This window comes from Enoplosus armatus, chromosome 14 (assembly GCF_043641665.1).
Source record: "Enoplosus armatus isolate fEnoArm2 chromosome 14, fEnoArm2.hap1, whole genome shotgun sequence".
In the NCBI taxonomy this organism is placed as follows: domain Eukaryota; kingdom Metazoa; phylum Chordata; class Actinopteri; order Centrarchiformes; family Enoplosidae; genus Enoplosus; species Enoplosus armatus.
In genome coordinates, this window is record NC_092193.1 from 22,650,266 (window position 1) to 22,672,963 (window position 22,698).

The 22,698-nt window shown below is 47.0% G+C and overlaps 1 protein-coding gene across 1 annotated transcript; it reads left to right on the top strand.

Moving 5' to 3' along the window:
• Positions 1–11,200: 11,200 nt before the first annotated feature.
• Positions 11,201–22,586, top strand: LOC139296834 (dual specificity protein phosphatase CDC14AB-like). Its single transcript, XM_070919369.1, has 14 exons — positions 11,201–11,249; positions 12,858–12,948; positions 16,352–16,427; positions 16,522–16,614; positions 16,716–16,792; positions 17,445–17,511; positions 17,804–17,866; positions 19,560–19,647; positions 19,762–19,992; positions 20,081–20,219; positions 21,160–21,382; positions 21,609–21,700; positions 22,297–22,440; positions 22,538–22,586. The coding sequence occupies exons 1-14, from the start codon at positions 11,204–11,206 to the stop codon at positions 22,584–22,586; spliced, it is 1,479 nt and encodes a 492-aa protein (XP_070775470.1). The 5' UTR covers positions 11,201–11,203.
• The last annotated feature ends 112 nt before the right edge of the window (positions 22,587–22,698 follow it).

Here is a 22,698-nt window from a genome sequence, read left to right on the forward strand (position 1 = left end):
AGGGCTTCTTTATTTCAGTTGAATGATTGGTTAAAAGACAAGATAAGCAGCTAATCAGTCTTTCTTCATTTACACTGAAGGTTTATCAAGCAACATTGAAAGTAATAGGTAGAAATAATGGACAGAGTTCGGACCAACTTGACTACTCTTGTAAATACAGTGGTGGGAGCACTCGTAAACAGCGGCATTAGTGCTAGTGGAAGTGATAGCATAGCATTTGTGGGTAGGTTCGGTATTTTGGGTGGCAGTAAAGACAGTATTAGCAGTAGAAGTACAAACACAAACCGTTTTACGCAACTTTATTTAACCATGTTCCAACATTGTGAAAGTTATGTTCCATTCAAAAGGGCAAATGTCCTCCACACAGACTCAAAGTGAAAGACAAATTATCCGTGCAGAAGGCCTTTCCTCACAAACGTGTGTTCAAAGCTGAAAGGAAGGAGGGATATAGCTTTGTTTGCTTGAGATGCCGCTGGTTTCCTTCGTTCCTCCGAAGACGAATTTAAATAAAGGCTTATTCACTCCAAATCCCGAAGGGGAAATATGGATCATCCCTCGACAAACTGCTGTTTGTACTTCCCGTATTGATCCGAGCCATGTGGAATGCCTTCGAGGTCAGTCATTGCGTTGTCGTGTCACCTGCAGGTCAACCAGCAAGCACCCACATATCAGTGCATAAATACTCCCCCCCCCCCCCCCCTATATTATACATATGTTATTCCATTTGTACACACCTCTTTTCTCACACTTTTAATACCTGTAAAACCCGTAGCACCAGCTCCATCTCATTTTGCACAGTCGCATTTGCTCCGTTTCGCTGCACCAGGAGTTTCGAAGTTCTCGATTTTTCTTTTTGCGTCTGTGCAAACTGAACAAAACCTGATTATTATTTATTTTTTTACTTTTTTAATGAAAGGACCACTTATATAATTTTAAAGTCCCCCCCCCCCCCCCCCCCCACGATTTCGTTTTCAAATGCATTGCGCCGAAAGATCAGAATAACGTTCTTTATCTGCGCTGTGTGAATAAAGTTACACTTTGAATTAACGTAAAGACCTGAACTCTCACTGGAAGATCAGGCTTCAAGAAAGATATATACATATATATATATATATATACACAGTATATTCAACTGTTATAGTTTTGGAACATGGAACACCTCCTGAACAAAATGTCTTTCTTTTTGTCTCTCTCACACACACACACACTCACACACACACACACACACACTGTAAAACAATATCATTTATTCGTGGTACATTTAAGCTGAAGTTGCCGCCCATACGCGTGTTCGCGCTTCGCCAGTCTACAAATCAAACCGAGTTTAGGGTGTAAGGTTACCAGGAAGTTAGCTGAGCTCTGCAGTGTTCTCCGGCGCTGTTCAGGTGTCGCCACCCCCACCCCACCCCCCCACCTCTGGATTCCTCTGCCACTGTTACCCAGCAACCACAACCGTGCGCCATTTTATTTTCTGAGTGACGTCTCAAGCAGCCCTTGCATCATTCGCCTGGCTTTTGCACGGCAGCTGACGCCTTCGACTCATCTTTCACAATCGCTTGGTGCTTTGTAGTTAGTTAACTTTTTCCCGCGGCTTGAAATTGTGGCTGTGGTGCAAGTGGATGTAGACACCACCGACAGGGCACCCTGAGAAGGGAGCTGCAATCACGTTTCACACTTTAAAAATACCCCGTGCTGGCTACAGTTGCCGTTCCGTTATATAACATGTCATTCAAAGCGGGGGGGGGGGGGGTTCGGCCTGATTCTGACGGATTAATATGGCGGGCACGCAATTTTGAAATACATTGGAGCATGTAACCGGATCAATAGGGAGAAAAACAATGTCACATTACATAACCTGTGTGTGTGTGGATGGAGCTGAGTGGGTGTGTGTGTGTGCGATGCGTTATGCTGTATGTGAGCGTCAAAGAGAACCCCAAACAGGATTTTGTCAACCGAACCGGCGGCCCGACGTGACTTGACTGCGTCCAGGGAGGCAGCCGGACTAAAGGCAGAGAGCGATCATTGCTGACAGATTACAACGGGGCTGTTTAGACGCAAACAAGCCCTGCAAAAGCAAAAAGCCCTGCTCCATTAGCGTTTCTTCTGCATGTGACAGCACCTACTGGTTCCACCTCAAGTGCTCCCAACTCAATCTCAATTCCCCCTCATACGCCACGGCCAATTAAAACACAGATTCTGGGGCGCTGTTCAAACCATATGGTGCCCACCTCAGGCAGCATTTCACTAACAGCCCACCCCCTGAAATCTGTTTGGCCACCCCGTTATCCTAAAGTGTGACTGGCTATCCGCCCCAGTCAGAGGCGGGAAAACGACAGTGAAGTGGCGGGCTGGACAGATGAGGATGCCACACGAAGTTACTCATCGGTGGAAATGTCCGAGGCAACATCAACAACAGCGACAACTGCAGTCTGAGAGTCAGCTGTAGAGCCATTCACTACATGAACGCCATCGTCGTTATCAAGCAAGTAAGTAAACGGCGTCACAAAGCGCCACAAAGCGTCACAGAGCTGGCATCCGACGGCTCCCATAAGAGGCTTCACGGATGATGTGAATCGGTAGGACAGCCTGGCCACAAGAACCACCTCAGTGCGGGACAGTAGACGGATCCTTTAAGGCGTCGAGTAGCTCGTGAGCCCGGGCTCGGGGGAACAGCCTCCACTGCGACACCCAGGGTGCTCGGGGACAAGGCGTATTCTGGGTGCATATACTGCGCAACGATGAGCAAGAAGGGTTTCATACAGAGGGCGTGCATCAGGCGTTTTACAATTCAATTCAATTCAACTTTATTTATATAGCGCCAAATCACAACACCACCATGAGCAAGCACTTTGGAGACAGTGGCAAGGACAAAACTTCCTTTTAAGAGGCCGAAACCTCGAGCAGAATCAGACTCTAGGTGGGTGGGGGGGGTCATCTGCTTTGACCGGTACAATAAGTGAAGGAATGGAAACCTGATGAGGGCTGGTCGACGTGTCCTGCCAAGGGAGCAGGACAGAGCGGGTTGTGGGGGGTTCGATCCCTCGGCTCCATCCCGTCCACACACAGAAGCGTCCTTGAGCCCGGATGGAGGCCAGCGCCCTGCATGGCAGCTCGGTCGCCGTCGGTCACGGTGTTCTGGGCTAAAAAAAAAAGAAATTCATCAACGTCCAGTTCGCCCTGAATCTTTGGATTTTGTTATCCACTTACTCACCAAGCGACGTGATCGATAACAATGCTGTTTCTTTCCCTCGAAACTCAAACAGTTGACACGCTAAAAAAACTGATCCGCAACACCTGACTGCCATCGCCTGGGGCTCACCTACACGGCTTTTTTCCAATGGTAAAAGGCGAAGATAAAAACCACTGGCTCCGACAACTGTTTCAGAGAGGTGTTGATACAACTTTAGGATGCTTTTGGCGGCAGGTGTATTTTGTCCACCCCATTCGCATCAATGGGACTCTAAAACGAATGCGTTTGCTTAGCCAACAGATGGAAGGATAGTCATGGAGCAACGTCCCAGACAGGCTTTTCTGTTGACAGCACCTTCCACAAACCCAAGCACTGCGCCTGCGCTGCGTACAATTTCTGAGGTACCTGAACTTCACTGGAGTGTTTCTGCGTTATGCTACTTTATGCCTCTATTCCATTTCAAAGAGGAACGTCTGACCTCCTTTCTTCGCCGCTAAGACGAAGGATTAACGCGCAAAACATGGCATGAGTCGCGATGCAGCGCTACGGAGGAAACCGGCAGCACATGAAGTGGTTAACACTGGCTCCACCTCCACCGACTGCAACATCAGTAACAGTGATCCAGTGGCGGCGGCGGCGGCGGCTACGGTAAAGTACGTTTTCAACACTTGCAACTCATTCACTGCGTTTTTTACTTGCGGAAATGGTTCGAATGCGCCTGCTGCATGTGCATTTGTGTACACGCAGCGCATTTAACGTGTTTCCTCGTCTGGCTGTAATTACAATGCCGTGTCTTGCGTTTGTCATCAAATGTGCACTTTTAAGGCAAAAAAAATTAAAAAAATTAAGAAGAAGAAGAAGAGTGACCGCTCCGTTACTTTAATACACGCTGGGTTTTAATGAGGTAAGAGGAAAAGGAAAGAAATTGGTTGGTTTTGCAATTATTATTATTATTATTATTATTATTATTATTATTATCATCATCATCATTACACGTACAGCAGTGAGGGCTGTGAGGACACAAACAATGAGGAGGTACAGCCAATGAGCTGCCCTCCTGAAAAAGAGCCCTCTAACGGATGTCAGAGCAGAGGAGGACGGCACAGCTTGGTACATACTGCACACACACACACACACACACACACACACACACACACACACACACACACACAGCAGCTTCGAGCACATGCCCTCGCAAAGTTCCAGTCCGTGGCGGAGCAGAGGAGGCTCCTCTCTTGGCATTCACCGCGTGCCTTAATTGACTGATTTGAAATCAAGGTCCACTGTGAACACTGAGAGAGGGACGAGCCCAGAGTCACGGGGGGGGGGGGGGGCAGAGAGAGAGAGACGATAACCTTGAAGCAGGAAGTGCTGAGGTCAAACCCGCCACACACACTTTTTTTGTATTTCTGCTGTCAACCGAATATCCAAATTGCCCCCCTCCCATCCCACCCCCTTTTTTTCCGAGCATGCGTATGTCAGTGATTCTCCATGCAGGAAGTCCCACGGTAAATTAACCTATTTTACGGGAATACACCGTGACAACATGTATGTTTGAGTCATTTTAAAAACACACCTCCCCGGGGCTGACAACATTTAAAAGGTCACACACACACACACACACACACACACACACACACACACACACACACACACGCCTGCTGATTGCCATCAGGCTGTCCACGTCCTCCTGCCGCTGGTGGACAGAAGTTTAAAGTCACTGCACAAACACAGGTAGCAAAAACCCAAAAACCCTCTCTCTCTCTCTCTCGTGACACGTCAAGGACGCGTCAAGCAGGCAGCCATTACATGGAGCACAGCCCGGGCTGCTTGGGGGGGTGGGGGTGGGGGGGGGGGGGTCCACAAACTGAGGCTGAGACCAGATTTGGATGGAGCCTCGTCAGAATGTAAACAGAATGGAAGAAAGCGGAGCATCTGAATCACTTCATCGCAGAGAGGAAAAAAAAAAAGATGGTGACACTGTCATTTTTTTTTTCCCCCTCATGTTAAAAAAAAAAAAAGAAAAAAGAAAAATGCAACTAAAATGCTGAGATCTGTTAGTTAGTTAATGCATGATTACAATGACATGGTGGTGGATTAAAAAAAAAAAAAATCTAAATGTGAGCATCCTACAGTAAACGCACCACTGAGGAGCCTCCACACACATTTGCCCCCCCCCCCTGCTGTGATGATCAAAATATACCCCCCAACAAAGGTCAGACAAACGTGCCCCTTTAGGAGTGTTACATAAGAGTGGGCTTTTCCGACATCAAACGGAGGCAGGACCAGCGCAGCAGCCTCTGTAGGCCGGGAGGGGGGGGGGGCATGCAGCAATTAGCCTGTTACCACAGCCTGCAAGACCACACTGTGCCCGCACAATAAGAAAGAGAAAGCAGCCATAGGAAATATATATATATATATATATATATACATACATATCTACAGATCTATACACACACACGCACACGTATCAGCAAACGGTTGCATTCGGCTTACATCACAAGTGTCTATTGTCCGCACAGGGGCAGCCCGCCGCCGCCGAGTCACCGCCATGGATTTGCCTAAACATGAGGAGCGTCGACATCCGCAGTGAGACCGCGGGGCTGCGCGTCTCCTTGTCGCATTATCTCCTCCAGGATCCATCCCGAAGCCTTCAAATCTCCCCCCCCCCACACACACACACACACACACACACACACAACCACCACCATCATCCCCCGCCACCCCACCCCCTCCTCATCTCCTCTCTTCTCCGGATTCTTTTCATGCAGGACACAAAAAAATGAATACATATATATATATATATAAATATATATGATGGAAAGAATAAAAGACTCGAGTCCCTCTTCGGTCTCCGGGTCCCGGGTCTCTCCAGCGTCCTCCTTCCCAGTCCCCCCCCCCCCCCCCCTCCTGGATGGCGAAGGAGAAAAAAAAGAAAGAAAGAAAACCCCCCCCCCAAAAAAACAAAAAGATCTTGGGTTTTTTTTTTTTAATATTCGAGACGGATTTGTTCAAACGAAAGCGAAGTGTTCGGATTCATCCTCCCGGACGGTGCGGACGGACGGGCGGGCGTGTGGATTACGCACGGGAGCAGGCTCCGAGCGGCTGGGGGCGGGGTGACGTCACCATGCAGACAGATGCGCTCGCTCTCTCACACACACACACACACACACACACCACCCACCCCCCCCACCCTTTATTACCCTTGAGACCGGGATAGGCCTAATATACAGCTGATGCTGCCATTTGGGTCTGTCACTTCGCTGTCTCTCCATTATTCAGCAGTTCACAGGGCGAACACAGCAGAGACCATCACCTGATCTCACACACTGAGGAAGAAACATGAGAAGAACTGATCACATTACAGATTACAGTTCATATATATATATATATATATATATAACGGCTGTACAACTGCATTACATGACACGAGGGGCACATGGTGGGTTTTGTATATTGGGTTGTTACGTCCCGCCCCTATAGGCAGCCCATATGGGACGAACAAAAAGCCCACAACTGACCCAATCAGACGAGAGCGAGACGTCCGTGTCTTGTTCGATTATAAAGCAGGTCTGGGGTGCTGTGTAAATACTGGGAAAGCATCAAAAAACGAGGCTTTAAACGAGCCGCCGGGACTTCCTGTAAGGCTGTGATGTCACAACTATACAGTCGCCGCCCCCAGCAGGTCATCTGCTCCAATCACAGCAAATCCTAAATGGACAAGATGCGTTTCGGCAGCATGGCTGGAGGGGAGCAGAGTCCAGTAGTAGAACGTAGGCACGTAGTGACATTAATAACACAAATACGTTTAATACGGTAATCTTATAAAATACAATACGTTATTAAAGCTTAAACCACTGCTCCCAACACTTCTGGCCTATGACCCCTTATTAAGAAGCTGTGTCTACTCGGGTTCCCTTTCCGTGTTTAGACATTTCCCCTTTAAACGTCTCTCACATGGTTTTATTTAAATAACCCAAAGTGGTAAAAATGATCCATTATTTCACCCACAAAAAAAAAAAAAAGAAAAGTAACGAAAATTGAATACAGATTTGTGTTGTAGAACTCCCACTAATCATCTCAACACCCTTCAGATCTATGGTCCGATCTATCACTTTCAAACTCTCAAAGTCTCCGGGCCCCCGACCGATGGCGACTCAAGTGACATCACTCGGGGACATTTATCAGACCACGGAAGGCTTTATACAACTGTTTCCACAAATGCAGGAGTACTCCCCCAAGGCCCTTAAACACACTTTGATGTGTAAAATCGGTTCTCCTTTAAACATCGCAAGATCCCCCAGATCTATGTTGTGACCCATTTGGAGGGCCCAGACTCCTAAATCAGGAACCACTGGACTAAATAATCTCATTGTCTTAGTGGTTAAAGAGCATCAACAACTGGCGGTTAACCAGATTGATTAACCGGAGGTAAGGCGAAGTACCTGGAGAGGCTCAAACACTTAGATGATCTGACAGATCTTGTGGGTAAAACTTTTCTATACTGGGGAGGGGGGGGGGATTAATGAGCAAACAAGAAGCACCCATAAGGCAGGTGGGTGGGTTTTGCGATTGTGTTGCCAGATGCTGGAAGGTTGTATGTGCATTTGTAGAAATTTTAGACGTTTTATGTCTCAAAGGTTCAAAACGTGTCCACATTAACCCACTATTGGTAGGAAAAAGCCGTGGGCCCCTATTGGGCCCCCGTTTTTGACATACAGCGCCTCGACACAATATAGGTCCCTCCGTCCCCTGGAGTCCCAGGACGGTTGCCTGCTTGGCCTACTTGCTGATCCTTGATCATGACCCTCCAAACCAAACCCAGACTGCAAATGGAGAGATTTAGAGAGTATTAATGATAACATTATTAAACCAGGAAATAAAGTAGCAATGCAGAACTTGCAGAACTTACGAGTAGTGACCGGACCTCATACAGCAACTAGCAGGTACAGCAGATGTTATTACGCGCACGAACATTAGAGGGCAGCCTCTCACTCAATGAACGGCCAAACAACGGGGGGAGCACCAGCCTTCATATCATCACAGCATCCATTCCGATGATGCAGATTTCGTCACGTTTCGAAATTGTAACGACCTGTGTTCATCATTTTCAAAAGGAATACAAATGATAAATATCACCCAGGTGAGAAAAACGCCTTGTGAGACATGAATCATTACATTGTCCATCATGTTGTTTCGCTCTCTTACAAAGCAGTTTGTGTCTCAGTTTTGAAAAAGAGTTGACGACAAAACCCGCCGTCAGGATCGTCCCGGCACTCTGTTTTGTCCTGTGTTCAGTCCACGCTCGGGTGTCCTCGGTTGTGACCCTGTTCGACTCCCTTCCTTCTGTTAATCTGACGTCGACAGTAATTAGCTAACTGGAGCAGATGGAGCTAAGGCCAGGAATAGGACTACATCCCATGCACAAAGACCTGTGTCCAAGTTAGAGGTGAGACAGAGTGTGAGGTTAGTACGACATGACCAAGATACAAGGAAATGCTTTATTCACATGTTGCTGCAAGTCGACAGGAAGTTCCAGTTTGAAATAAACATTTTAAGTGGCCAGTGGCGGTTGAGTGGGCAATAAAATCATTTTTGGTGAAAGACGGGAGCACCTACAAGCCCTCACAATACCATACATCGTGTCTTACTTGTGCTTGTACTTGCTGCGTGTAGCTCAACTTGAAACCACAGGAATCTCACAGGGTGCCTGAAAAAAGGTGACACTGGAGTGAGAAATCATTTCTCGAGAGCTCAAATGAAAGGAAGCGAGGCGGAGAATACGCTGCGTGGTGGTAAATGGTAAATGATAAATGATCTCACTTATATAGCGCCTTTCAACCTTCACGGTTCCCAAAGCGCTTCACAGCTAAGTCTCATTCACCCATTCACTCACACATTCACACACCAATGGCGACCGAGCTGCCATGCAAGGTGCTGGTCTCCATCGGGAGCAACTTAGGGTTCAGTGTCTTGCTCAAGGACACTTCGACATGACGGGGGCAGCCGGGGATCGAACCCCCAACCCGCTCTAACCAGCTTTACCTCCTGTGCGACAGTGCTAACCACTGCGCCACCATGGTGGGTTTCGGTTCTGTAGAAGCCCGCTAAGTGATCCTTGGCGCGTCGGTCTGCCATGTAACAGGCGACTGAGCCACGCTAGCAGCTCTGCGAGGCTGTATCGAGCTCAATGCTAACGTCAGCTAACATACGCCGTTGTTAAGCAGGTTATAATGTTTACAATGGTCACCTTGTCAGCCTGTTGGCATGTCAGCGTTTGCTCAGTGGCACTAAACACAATGCAGTTGATCCTGCTTTGAATGTCGTTCATTTTTTCGGTGTTTGATGAACCAAATTATTGGACAAATGAAAGTTTTGTTCTGATGGTGGCACTACGGAAAAAGTCAGGGGGCTCCACCATCTCCTTAGAATTCATCCTCTGGACCAACTGACAGGCCATTGCCATTACTAGAGTCAGCTACTGGGTACTATGGCCAGGAGCTAGCATGGCTAGAAAGGCAACTCCGCTTGCGACCGTGCTGTAGTTCCTTTATAGCCTAACGTTAGCTTTTTCATGAAAGTGGTGTTCATCAGTGAAGATTATCTCGCTGAACAAAACGTGTAAGCATCATAAACTTTTTGTTTTGCCACAGAGCTTATTTTCTGCAATAATTCAAAATCCCGCGGAACAATCCCATCGGCTTTTAGCCGAGGCGAACCGGGGCGACGCTAACTTCAGGGATTGGCCTACAGAAATACGTCATCCCTGCCTTGCACCCACTGAGCAGTCTATTTGCAATGACTGGGGACCATCAAATTAGTCCCCATACACTGCTGGACAGCAGTGCGTACTGAGTGACTGTAACATACTGACTGTGGAGACCCAACCCCGCTATAAATCAATACATTGGGACTATTTCAGACTTCACGTCCCTGCAGGGGAAATCGTAGGAGGATGAGTGAATCCACAAATAAGTTCGATAACCAACCAACCAACCAAACACCTCCCGCGTAATCGCCGCCTCAAACACCGTGTGCAACTGGCGTGACGCAAGTGCAGATTTAGCCGGCCTCATGTGAAACTCACAGCTCAGCTGGGCAATCAGGGAGCTCAGACATTTGGCACCCAGGCTTTGGCTCCGCACCCTGTTGGGTGACAGGAGCTAACTTACGTTCCTCGGGCCAGACCAAGTCAATCTGCCGTCTGCCGTATTAGGTAAGTATTTTGGCTAAGCTAATGGAAGCTTAAAGATGTAGGCTGCAGGACAAGTCATGTTACAGTACGTTTATATTGAAAATAAGGCTCGCATTCAGAGACTATCAACAACATCACAACGGAAGTCATGGGAATATAACTACAAATATGGAAAGGACATACTTTTTACAGGAGGATTAAAATGTATCATGTAAGTTGACGTTACAGGAAATCAGGGAGTGCAGGAATATACAGGTCCAGCTTCTACCAGGCTTTAGCCAGTGTGTGTGTGTGTGTGTGTGTGTGTGTGTTGCCACTGACCGAGCATGTGCAGAGAGCAGCAGAGAGATTAGCGCGCTCTGTGGCTCTGGACGGCTCTCAGGCTGGAATAATTCCGGGAAATGTTTAAAATTAGACGTAGGGAGGGGTGGGGTGGGGCTGAATCAGTTGTGGGGAAAATGTTCAATTGAAACCGAGTCAGTAGGCTGCTGAGGGAGAGGAGGGAGAGTGCTGCTGCTGGTGGGCAGGGGGTTTATCTGACTTTGGATCGCCTCACCAGTGGTGAACCTGGTCCCGTAGCTCAACAGTTGGTCTGTTTTTGGTTTGGTTTTGAACTCCCGAGTGATGAATAACGGACCTGGTGCCATGCTCCTTCACGCAGAACTCGTGGTTTGCTGGACACATCTCAAGTGGCCTCGCAGCAGATAACCCAGAAAGAAACTTTTTGTTCTTTTTTCCAGAACTATTCAACATTTGAATTCATCTAAAACGGAGATTGTTGCAGGGGGGGGGGGGGGGGTCACTTGTTGGTGAGCGAAATGGCAGAGGAGTATGAACAGTCCGGGGCGTCAGAATTTATTAAAGGTAAGTTTACACGTGGATGTTATTGTAGTTCGGCAAATATCTTTGATAGACCTCCGTGTGAAGCGTGTGATTCGGTAGCTGCGAATCAATTAGCTGTGAGCATTGAGACTTCCATTGGAAAATATATGTTTTTTTAATATAGACACATTTTGTCATACAGCGCAAAGCTATAACCTGTTATCACTGGAATATCGCGTAGATGCCCGAAGAGAAAAACCTTGCACCCTGTGAGATTCCCAGAGGAACAGCACTGAAATGCTTCATTGGTTTATTCTGTAAAATAATGGGGAGGTACTTTAAAACCGTTACTTCCCGACTGCTGCAACACTTGACACTTACACGAGAATAATACCGTTATACGTCCATCGGGGACAAACATCCATAAATCTGCTTAGAAATGGCAACGATAAGCTCCTTATGACTCCAGAACTTGCCTGTTTGTCTTTAAGTTTGCTTTAGTATCAAACTGGAGCCGCTAACTGGAACCGCTAACGGCTAATTGGGCACTTGATTGTGTCGCTTTTCCCAAAAAAAACAGATATAGGCTCAAGTTGAAAGCCGCAGCTAACTCACCGATTCCGTGGCAGTGGGGGGGGTTTGATTTTCTGTCCGTTAGGGCATTAATAGCAACAACATCTGGGTTGCCAGGTCGTACCTGTTGTTGGGTTCCTAGCCCATGTGAACCTTGGGACTCTGGGGACTCGGTCACACAGGCTTCGTCACGAAAACCTTATGGATTTGTGTATTTTCCAAGGTATTTTCATGATCACTTGGAATAAGAATGTCCTTTACCCGGGGGGGGGGGGGGGTATTCCCTCAAATACTGCATTTAAATGTGCCCAGCCTTTTCGGAAACAGAGCTACAAACGAAACAGCACAGCAACATACATTGAGAACCCCCCCCCCCAAAAAAAAAATCTTGTTTGTTAAAAGTTGTTGCCTTTAAGAGTAATAGTTTAAACAAGTAAAATGTAGTGTGTTGACAAGATCCTCGACGCAATTTGCGGACGTGGCATGCAAGCCCGTACACCGAAGAAGAGAACCGCGGGGGCCATGTTTGTAGTTCTGTTTCTGCAAAGATTGGGCACAGTTTGTGGACATACTGGAGTTAAATGTTGCCCTCACCCTGGGCAGACAGTAACCCCCCCTCCCGTGTGCGATCATGATACATACCTTGAAGGATGCAATCACACCAGCCAAAGAGATTTTTTTCCCAACCTGTCAACCCAGAAGTTGTTCCTTTAATAGCTTCTAAATGAACGGGGCATTAGTAAATGATGTATTAATCATTTATAGCGCTGTTAGTATAACCCACCCTTCATAAAGGGCACCTTATTGCAAAGTGGTACCCAAAGTGAGTACTTTCTTTATTTTATTTTTATAAACGTCTACGGTTTTGTAATTGATTACGTTCTAAGTTCACTCCGAGATAAAGGTTTCAAGTAGTATTTAAACAGGTTAAGTAACAGCTCCACCTGGACTCACAGCACCTATCAATAATGCAGTGTTACCTGTCTGCTTGTCTTCCTGTCTGTCTGTCTGTGTGTGTGTGTGTGTGTGTGTGTGTGTGTGTGTGTGTGTGTGTGTGTGTGTGCGCGTGCACCACAGACAGGCTATACTTTGCCACTCTACGGGTCAAACCAAAGAACACCGCCAACAGCCACTACTTCAGCACGGATGAGGAGTTCCTGTATGAGAGGTGAGCCTGTGGCCTTTGTGACACTCTGGAACATTCCGATACTGTAAAATGAATAACGTTCGGTCTGCAGTCACTGGGGCTGAAGACAGAAGTGGGCCGAGCAGACCCCTGTCGCCCCGCTGCTCGTCTCTGCTGCAGGCCGGGGGCTCCAGGTTACGTTAGCTGCTACTAGCATAACACGACTCGCCCGAATGAAATGAGCGTTTTCTAATTTATATATATATATATATATTGCCTAAAGGAAGCATACGTGAAGGCGAATAGTATTGGACCATATGTCGGAACCAGGTCGAGGGTCCTCAAGGTCTGATGGTAAAGCAGGATCCACCTCAAGGCTCTCATAATGTCGCTTACGTGGAGCGTACGCGCAAATATTCGATAAACCAGCACAAACCGGTTGACAAACAGGAAGCCTGGAGCTTTTTTGGGGGGGGTTGGGGGGGGGGGCAGACAGTTCTGTAGGACAGACTAAGCAGAATGTAAAACCAGAGGCTGTATGAAGAGGGTGTGTCCAGCAACACAGAGTGGTCCTGGGTCTGATGCGTGTTTGCGAGGACCTTTAAGTGTGGCTCCAGGTGAGCAGTGACCTCATTTTGAGGTGGCATCTGGGGTGACCAATGGAATATATAGTATACTAGTTTTATGTCAAACTACAATGTAGTTCTCTGCTCATATAAGGACGTTTTGAAGTGTTTACTGTAACTTCTCCTATGAAGAACTGCGTCTTACTAAACGTTTCAACCTTGTGTCCATACTGCTCATAAATGCTAAGTAGGGGGGTCGAAGTAAAGTGTTACCCGTCGTTTGAGTTGTGGTCTGATTGTTCACAGATCTCAGACGAGTTTGAGGGCGCAACAGCACATGTTGTTCATCTGCAAACCAGGTTGCTGCGATAGTTCAATCTGGCTATGATGATCGTAACCGGCTGATTAATGCCCTAGACTGGGAATTAGGCTCTCTGCTAATTCTGCAATGGCAAAAGGTCCCCGAATTCCCAAAGTAAAAAGGTTCCAATGTGCTACACTATGGCCCTCACAGTCACCAGATCTCAACCCAACTGATATCCAACGGGATATTCACGAGCACACCTGACACATTTGAGTGCACGGGCCAAGGAAGTAGTCTCGTCAAGGTTAATCCCGCTTCTCTCATCCCTTCCTCTAAGGTCTTCCTTCTTTCCTTTGCTTTATGATCTGGCCCGAATGCTGCGTTTGTAATCCTTGCATCCTCCTGAAAAGACCTTTTCAGTTAGAATATAAACAAAATGGATTCGTGCGAGCGAGCAAGCCACTCCCTCCGAATGAAGAAACACAGCCGCCCCGCGAGTAGCAACGCGTAAAATGAATTTACTCATGTTGAAGCAGGCTGATGAGGCAAATGTGGCCTTTGGCCATTTGAAATCTGGCCTGTTATTGAAGCCCGTTCATTCCCCTGTGTGCTTCATGCCAGTGTTTATGATCCCACTGTAAGATATAGGTCAAGATGAGATCAGCGGCCGTGCCCTCGAGATGGGAAAGGATTTAGGACAAGCGCTGGATGACGGCATTCAGACTGGACGCTTAATCATCCCAATCTACCATTTGTCATCACAATGCATTGAAAAATAAATTCAATGGAATATTTTGGGGGAAAAAAAACGTAAGCTGTTGTTTGTCAAAGCATACAAGTCCTGGCCGACTATTCTGATATTTGAAAGCATTAAATAGTCCAGTAGCCCTTTAAAGCTACCAGTTATGTGTTCCAGTAGAGTTAAACATTGGACATTTTAGAGGGCGAAACACGTGGTTTGTTTGACGCGAAAGCGCAGTGCAGTTCATTGCCTCCACAACCTCTGAAAAGGGATAGAAACGAACCTTGAATACCAACAGAAACTAGTATTCGATCTCAGCGGAGTCAGACTCAGAAGGCAAGTGCTTTTGCTGAATGTTGGGGAATGCCAGATATGTTTAAAACCGGCTTATTCAATGCTGGACAGTGGTTGCCATGAGAAATTGCAGAATCAATTCACATTTTCTGGCCGTTGGTTAAAAGAAACACGATTGTCCGAGTCGGTACCTTGGGTCTTCGTGCGTGGATATGACCCACTTGTCGATTGTTGTGGGCTACAAACATGTTTAAGACACCATTTTAATAGCAATAGTGTAAAGCTGCCCAGGTTCCTGTGGGAGGGTGAAGCCTGGTGAATGCTTGGTCACCTCTGGACACACGTCTGGTCCTGTAGAAACGTCTTCAGCGACATTGTCTCGAAGGCTGCCAGCAGCGTTTTTCAAAACGGTGGCCAGTCTCCATATCGTGCTTCTGTGGGTCTAAAGCCTCGCTCCTGTATCTTGGAAAGGTTCCAGCCGGGATGGAGGTCTGGCTCAGGGTGGAATTATGGAAAATGGAATTATAGTGATCCAATTTTCTGCAGGCCATCAAACAACAACAACAACAACAAAAAAGACTTGATTTTGAAAAATGAAGAAGAAGAAATGCGGTTGAACTGCATTGCATCTGAAATGATGATTATGTCAACATTATTGCATCGTGCCTCTAATAAAGCAAGCCAGTTGTATCTGAAGATGAGCTGGGATAAACCCTAAAAAAAATCATAGTTTGGGCTGTAGGACTTGTTGCTCTGACAACAGATGAATTTTTGCGCAGCTTAGAAGAACCAAAAAAGTCCACATACAAAGAATTGGACCCAAAACTTTAGAAATACTGACGTCAAGTCCAAACGACCCTCGCCATCAACCCGAACGCTGTGAAATTTTCTAAATATTTAAATGTCACATTTTATTTATCCATGAGACTGTTCAGTTATATTCTCTGAAAATGTGATCTCCTTACGTTATTCCCATCATACCTGGCAGCTCCTCACACAGCTACGTATTTAGGTAATGATGGTGGAGAATACTAAATCCCTTTTTGATGTATTTAGTTAGTTTGCCTGAAAGCAGCCCAATTTTTCCATTCAAACAGTCTAGATATTTAGTCTTACAAGCCCAACATGTGTAATTTGTAAGCTCCTCTTCACGACATTAAAGGTCCCATATTGTAGAAAGTGAGACGTCCGTGTCTTGTTTGATTCTAAAGCAGGTCTGGGTGCTGTATAAATACTGTGGAAAGGATCAAAACGCTCAGTCCACGGAGAAATGAAACACAGCCCGTACTCAGACACTGTGCCTTTAAACGAGCCGTCGGGACTTCCGTAAGGTTGTGATGTCACAACTATACTGTCATACGTATTGTTTACTCGACCCTCTATGTTGAAAACACAACGTTAAGCGATGCTCTGTGTGAGAGCAGCAACGGCTCTAGAGCTTTACTGTGTGAGGTTTCCTTCAGACACATCTGGTGACTGTATAGTTGCGGTTCACGCTTTCATCTGACGCGCTCATCTGTTCCTCCGTGTGTGTCGCAGTTTCTATGCGGACTTTGGGCCCCTCAACCTGGCCATGCTGTACAGATACTGCTGCAAACTCAACAAGAAGCTCAAGGTAACAAGACAGCGCTCTGCACACTACATTGTGAGGACAGTTGCGTCACTGTGCTCGTTATTCATCAGATACTGACCGCCTTTTGTTACTCCAGTCCTTCACCACGTCTAGAAAGAAGCTGGTCCACTACACCAGCTACGACCAGAAGAGGAGAGCCAACGCCGCTGTTCTCATCGGCGCCTACGCTGTAACTATCTCTTCATCGGCCCATCTGTCTTGTCTGTCTGTCTGTCTGTCTGTCCATCTGTCCGTTATTCACGATAAGGTGTTGTGACCTCGTCCCCGCAGGTGATCTATTTGAAGAGAAGCCCAGAGGAAGCCTACAGGACTCTGATCTCAGGAAACACGGGCTACCTGCCGTTCAGGTAGAGATATCCCGACTTTACTGGTCACATTTTAAAGCTGGATCCTACATTTCCCATAATGCAACCAATGACATATTTTTGTTAGACCCTCCCACAGGCTGTATATAAAGATGGACAACATGACAGCTCCCCCAAAAGTGAAGCCAAAACGTCTCGATCATCGCCCCCCTGGTGGCTGGCTGCGGTATAGGTCATAAGCCCCGCCCCTTAACCCCCAAACAAACAAACAAAAAAAAATCAAAGCACACGTCAAATAAAATCATTTCAGGTGGTTCTTATCACGCAGTGTTTGTTTTTCTGATACGTTTGGTTTTAATTAGTTATTTGATGCTGTAGAAACGGGGTGAAACGTCATGATTGACAGCTGGGATTGACTGTGGTGTGCTCATCGATTGGGTCAGGCGGGTGTATGGGCGGGACCTCGATACCACGGCTCCACCCACCCACCCCGGCCAGATTCTGGCTCCAAATGACGTCACCAGCGCAAGATGACGGCGGCGGCGGCGGCATCTGGGGAGGGCTTGGCTCCGTTGTTGTACAGCGGGAGGAAGTGGCGACACGTCGGCCATCTTTTATATACAGCCTGTGGACCCTCCCTGCCTGTCACGTCTTTCAAACTGTGTGTGTGTGTGTGTGTGTGTGTGTCCCACAGGGACGCAGCAGTGGGAGAGTGTTCCTTCAACCTCACTGTCCTCGACTGCTTACAAGGAATACGCAAGGTAAACAGCACTTACTTTACCCCTCATGCACGCAGACTCCCTACCAGAGATTAAGTCAGCTGATCGCCATCCGAGGAGAGCACCCTAACCCCCCTGTCCTGTTGTTACATCATGTTAAACTGATGTAAGACTGCCAGATTGTATGGGGGGGGGGGGGGGAGTTCCGTCACTACTTGTACTTTACCACTGTGTTCTTAATCCTTCACTCTTACGAAAGTTCACAGAGAAAGAATACAACGGGAGGGAAACAGCATCACTGTCCCGAGTCACCTCTCTCTCTCTCCCCCCCCAGGCGTTACAGCACGGCCTCTTTGACTTTGAAAGTTTCCACGTCGAGGAATATGAACACTATGAGGTGAGGGCACACGGACACGACTGTGCAGACACGTTGCAACACGCACTCCTGTAACCCCAGACCGACTTAAAGGGACACTCCAGCCGTTTAGTACCGTTCTTTCATAAAGTTGGAAACAGATTGGAAACAAAACTGAAGCGACAGAGGCCAAAATGTCCAGATTTCCCGTCAGTGATATGGACACAGCTCCAAAACCGCTGGATCCTACATTTCCCGTAATGCAACTGACAGCATCACTTGGTTGGAGGCCCACGACCTTTCAAACACCGCCCACGATACTAGCAGTATGCACTGATTTGGACAGAAAACAAAAAATCTCCAGCACGCATTGGACCAGTCTACCTTGTATACTGTGTTTCCCACAATGCAAAGTGCCGGCGGCGGTTTGCCACGCTTGGTTGGCACCCGCCCCTATCAGTTTGACCTCGTCTAGCGCCATCATCAGGTCAAAATTTTAATTAGTCCAATAAAAACGGATGTCAGTCCCGTCAGCCTCGGCTATGCTTTGGGTTGAGCGCTAATTAGCATATGATACCATGCTAACATGCTAACCTTTTTTTTTTTTTTTTTATTGACACATCTTGATAACTGTTGGATGGACTGCTTAAATATTTGGTGAACACATTCATGCTCCTCAAAGGATGACTTGCATTCACTTTGTTCTCATCTAGCGCCATCGTCGGGTCAACATTTGAATTAGTCCAATAAAAACTAGCGTCATTCCCGTCAGCCTCGGCTGTGCTTTGGGTTTAGTGCCAATTAGCATATGATACCGTGCTAACGTGCTAAGCCAGGATGGTGAACATGATACTGTACCTGCTAAACATCATTGTCATTGTGAGCATGTTATGAAGTGTGAATGTTTTTTGTTTTTTTTTATCCAATAACAAATGAGGCAAGTGTGTAGTGAGATATTTGCTTATTTCCATTGTATCCCACAATGCAAAGCGCTTTGATTCAGACTGGATCCAGTTTTAAAAAAAAGACTAAATACAAAAGGGGGCGGGTGCTCACAAACAGGAGCCCTTCAATTAAATATTGTTGGTGACATGCACTGGTCAACACGAGAAACACAACCGAAATTATAATTCAGAGTTGCAATGCCACACTATAAAAACATTATATAACATCTAAATGGCCTGCATTCAAAATTTGACTTGAGCAAAAGCACAGAATTGGAAAGTATCAAAAGTGAAAGTACTCATTATGTCGGTGTTATATTATTGGATCATTATTATTAATCTATTGTAGTAACACATGTAAGTAGTCATTTGAACTACTTGATATACTGTGAGGCAGTTGTATCTATAACAGTGCCAATGTTTTATAAACTGATCATATGATTTATAGGTATTTGTAAAGTAACTCTCTCTATAAACGTAGTGGAGTAGAAAGTACTAGCATTAAAATTACCATCTGAAATGTAGTAAAGTTCAAGTACCTCAAATTTCTACTTAAGTACCCCACTTGAGGAAATGTACTTACATTCCACCACTGTCTGTTTCTGTGTGGTGCTGGTGGGGATGAATTGTCACTACATTCACTCTGAGACATTGTTGAAACGAAGAAACGCAGTATTAAGCGCGTTCACAAGATGGCAGCACTAACAGTACTCCAAGCGGCCTCCGGCGTGCTTTTGTTTATTTGCGGTGATGATGTCAAAGTATCGTGACACGATCTCTGTGTTTGTTAGCGAGTAGAGAACGGGGACATGAACTGGATCATTCCGGGGAAGGTTCTGGCCTTCAGCAGCCCTCACCCTCGCAGCAAGATCGAGAACGGTGAGTCGGACTCCACCTTTCCTCGAATGCCACTCCGGGGCATCGGAGTTACTTAAAAGCCGCTGGAGCTCAGTGCTGAGTCATCGCACCTGAAATCACGCTCGTTTTTTCCAGGTTATCCTCTCCACGCTCCCGAGGCGTATTTCGCATACTTTCGGCAAAATGGCGTCGCGGCCGTGGTCCGTTTAAACAGGAAGTTGTACGACGGCAGGCGGTTTGAGGACGCGGGGATCGAGCATCATGACCTCTTCTTCCTGGATGGGACCACGCCTTCTGACCTCATCATCAGGCGCTTCCTGCATGTGTGTGAAAGCACCGACGGAGCTGTAGCTGTGCACTGTAAAGGTAGGAGTGTGTGTGCGTTAAACCTTTTCTTCATTTGTTTAAAACTCTCGTCTCTCCTCACCTTTTTAAACATGTCGTCCAATCACAGCTGGCCTGGGCCGCACAGGCACCCTGATTGGCTGCTACCTGATGAAACACTTCCGGTTCACTGCGGCCGAGGCCATCGCTTGGATCAGAATTTGCCGCCCCGGATCCGTCATCGGCCCCCAGCAGAACTTCCTAGAGGAGTGAGTTTCAGTCTCGGTTTGTGGCTCCGCAACAGAAACAACCAGTAGCTTGTTCCCCCTTCGGTGAGATGAGATTTAAAGATCACTTTAGAGAATTTAGACAGTTGACAAATCAAATCAGCCGCTGTGGTCCAGGTTGAAATACATTGACAGCTGTTGGATGGATTGCCCTGATTTTTTTTTTTTACAGCGGCAGCAACAGGTTCCAAATACTCACCAGAGCAGCAAACGTGGATTCATCCACCGCTGTAAATAGTCCCACAGACATGCACTATTTCCTCCTGTTTGAGTAACGTCAGCAGCCAGCTGTAAATACTGAGCCTTTTTTTTTAAATGAAACGATAAATGTGCGAGCTGAAGTATTGAGAGACAGGCCGACATGTTGTTTAGTTTCAGTCTTTTGGATTTGTTGACAATAAGAGAAACGCAGAATAACGCCAGCCTTATCCGCTAACTTCCAAATGTTGATGGTGCGCATGCTAACATGCTAACTCATTTTTGTTTTTTTTGTTGAAACATCTTGACAACTGTTGGATGGACATCTAGCGCCATCGTCAGGTCAAAATTTCAATCAGTCCAATAATGTCGTTCCTGTCAGCCTCGGGCTTTAGCGCTAATTAGCATAGGATACCGTGCTAACATGCTAAACCAGGAGATGGTGAACATTGTACTGCACCTGCTAAACATCAGTTGCTTCGTGTTGCCGTTGCGAGCATGTTAGCATGCTGACATCAGCAGTGCCCAAGTGCAGCCAGTCTTGTCAAGTGTTCAATTATTTATTTTTTTTCAGATTGTGTAGTGAGATATTTGCTCATTTCCATGAAAATGTCCTTTCATCAGGTCATTTGTCTCGGTGCTTCTAAACTGACACAATGTCAGGGAGACAGTTCCTGCATTTTATTCCTGACTCCTCATTCCTGATGCGTGTGTGTGAGTGCAGGAAGCAGCACAGTTTGTGGGTCCAGGGCGACGTCCATCGCTCCAAACAGAAGCTGGCTCAGCAGAGACTGAGTCGACGGCAGCACCTGCAGCAGCAGCAGCAGCAGCAGCTTCACAGCCCCGACTCGGAGGGAGAGAAGCAGGAGGCCATGTCCCGCCTCATCTCCAGCATGGATGACCTGTCAGTCAACACCACCCTCCACAAATCGTACAGCTTGGATGAGGTGAGGGGGGGGGGGGTTGGTAGGGGGTTCCTGGCATCTTTGCTAACGCTCCGTTTAAAAAAAAAAAAAAAAGAGGATGCTGTCTTTAAAACTGTACAGAAAATTGGTTTGTATTTTACAACACGACCCCAACAATGACAACAATTTTCCATTTGAAGAACTTCTGTTTTTATTTCATACTGATAACACACTCTCTCTCTTTCTGTTTGTGTGTGTGTGTGCGCAGAATAACTGCAAGGAGGGCAGTCTAACTCAGGGAGACAAGCTCAGAGCTCTGAAGGGAAAACGGCCACCGAGATCAGCCTCCTCCTCCTCCAGGTACAAGTTGGTTATCATTTGGTTTTTTGGTTACCATTAGGGTCATGCCACTTATGTCTCAGAGACACGGCGAGTTGGTAAACACGACTGTGAATGTGCCGAGCAGAGCGCTGCGGGAATAATGAGTCCTGAAACCCGGGAGGCACTGGTTTTCATGGGGCTGGGGTATGGGGCACGTACCCGTCATGGTCGAAGGAAGTTTGAAATTTCGAGAACTCCGCGGGGTTCGATGGGAATATCAATACCCCTCTCATGTTCGCGAGCTAAACGCATGCTAACATTGTTGGCTTAGCACAAAGGCAGGAAACAGCGGGAAGCGCGTAGCATCATGGCGGGTGGACGGGTTTAAATGAGGGGGCGGAAGACGGCAGGGAGCCCGTACTTTCAGGACTGGTTAACCGAAATCGGTCAAGTACCCTCTTATGAGTAAATGTCTCATTTATTGGCGTTTTTTTTTTTTTTTAATCTATTTTAATAGATTTAGTCATTTCTTTATTTTCTGTTTGTCTTCTGTAAAGACTTTGTTGAGGTTTGAAAGCTTTATGCTACGCTATCATGAACGTGCATACGTCGACTCCTTTGTGTGTCTTATTCAGGTTGAATCTGTCCAAGGCCTCTCACTGCTCCATCCTCCCGCCCCCTAAGCCCCCTAAACTCCCCCTCTCCTTCTCCTCCTCCTCTTCCTCCTCTTCTAAGAAGCTGGTCCGGAGCTCCTCCTCCTCCGCCACGCAGATCCGGAGGTGAGCGTCCGCGTCCTTGAACCTTTTCAGAATGCGGTCAGTTGGGTCAAGACTCGTGTGACATGATGTGTCTCTCTGTCTCTCTCTCCCCCCCCAGTCCCTTCAGCCTCAGTCTGTTCAGCACCAGGCCCGCTGCCATTCACTGACGCCACACAGTGGGGTCGCTTCCATCCTGCTCACAACAAGTCGAGCCGACCCGATGGTGGAGGCAGACACTGGACTCGTCTGTAGCGCCTTAAACGTTTCATCAGTCTCGAC

Coding starts and splice junctions, on each gene's coding strand:
- LOC139296834 (XM_070919369.1), top strand. CDS start 11,204: ATGGCAGAGGAGTATGAACAGTCCGGGGCGTCAGAATTTATTAAAG. Junction 21,701..22,296: donor TCAGCCTCCTCCTCCTCCAG/GTACAAGTTGGT, acceptor TGTCTTATTCAG/GTTGAATCTGTCCAAGGCCT. Junction 22,441..22,537: donor TCCGCCACGCAGATCCGGAG/GTGAGCGTCCGC, acceptor CTCCCCCCCCAG/TCCCTTCAGCCTCAGTCTGT.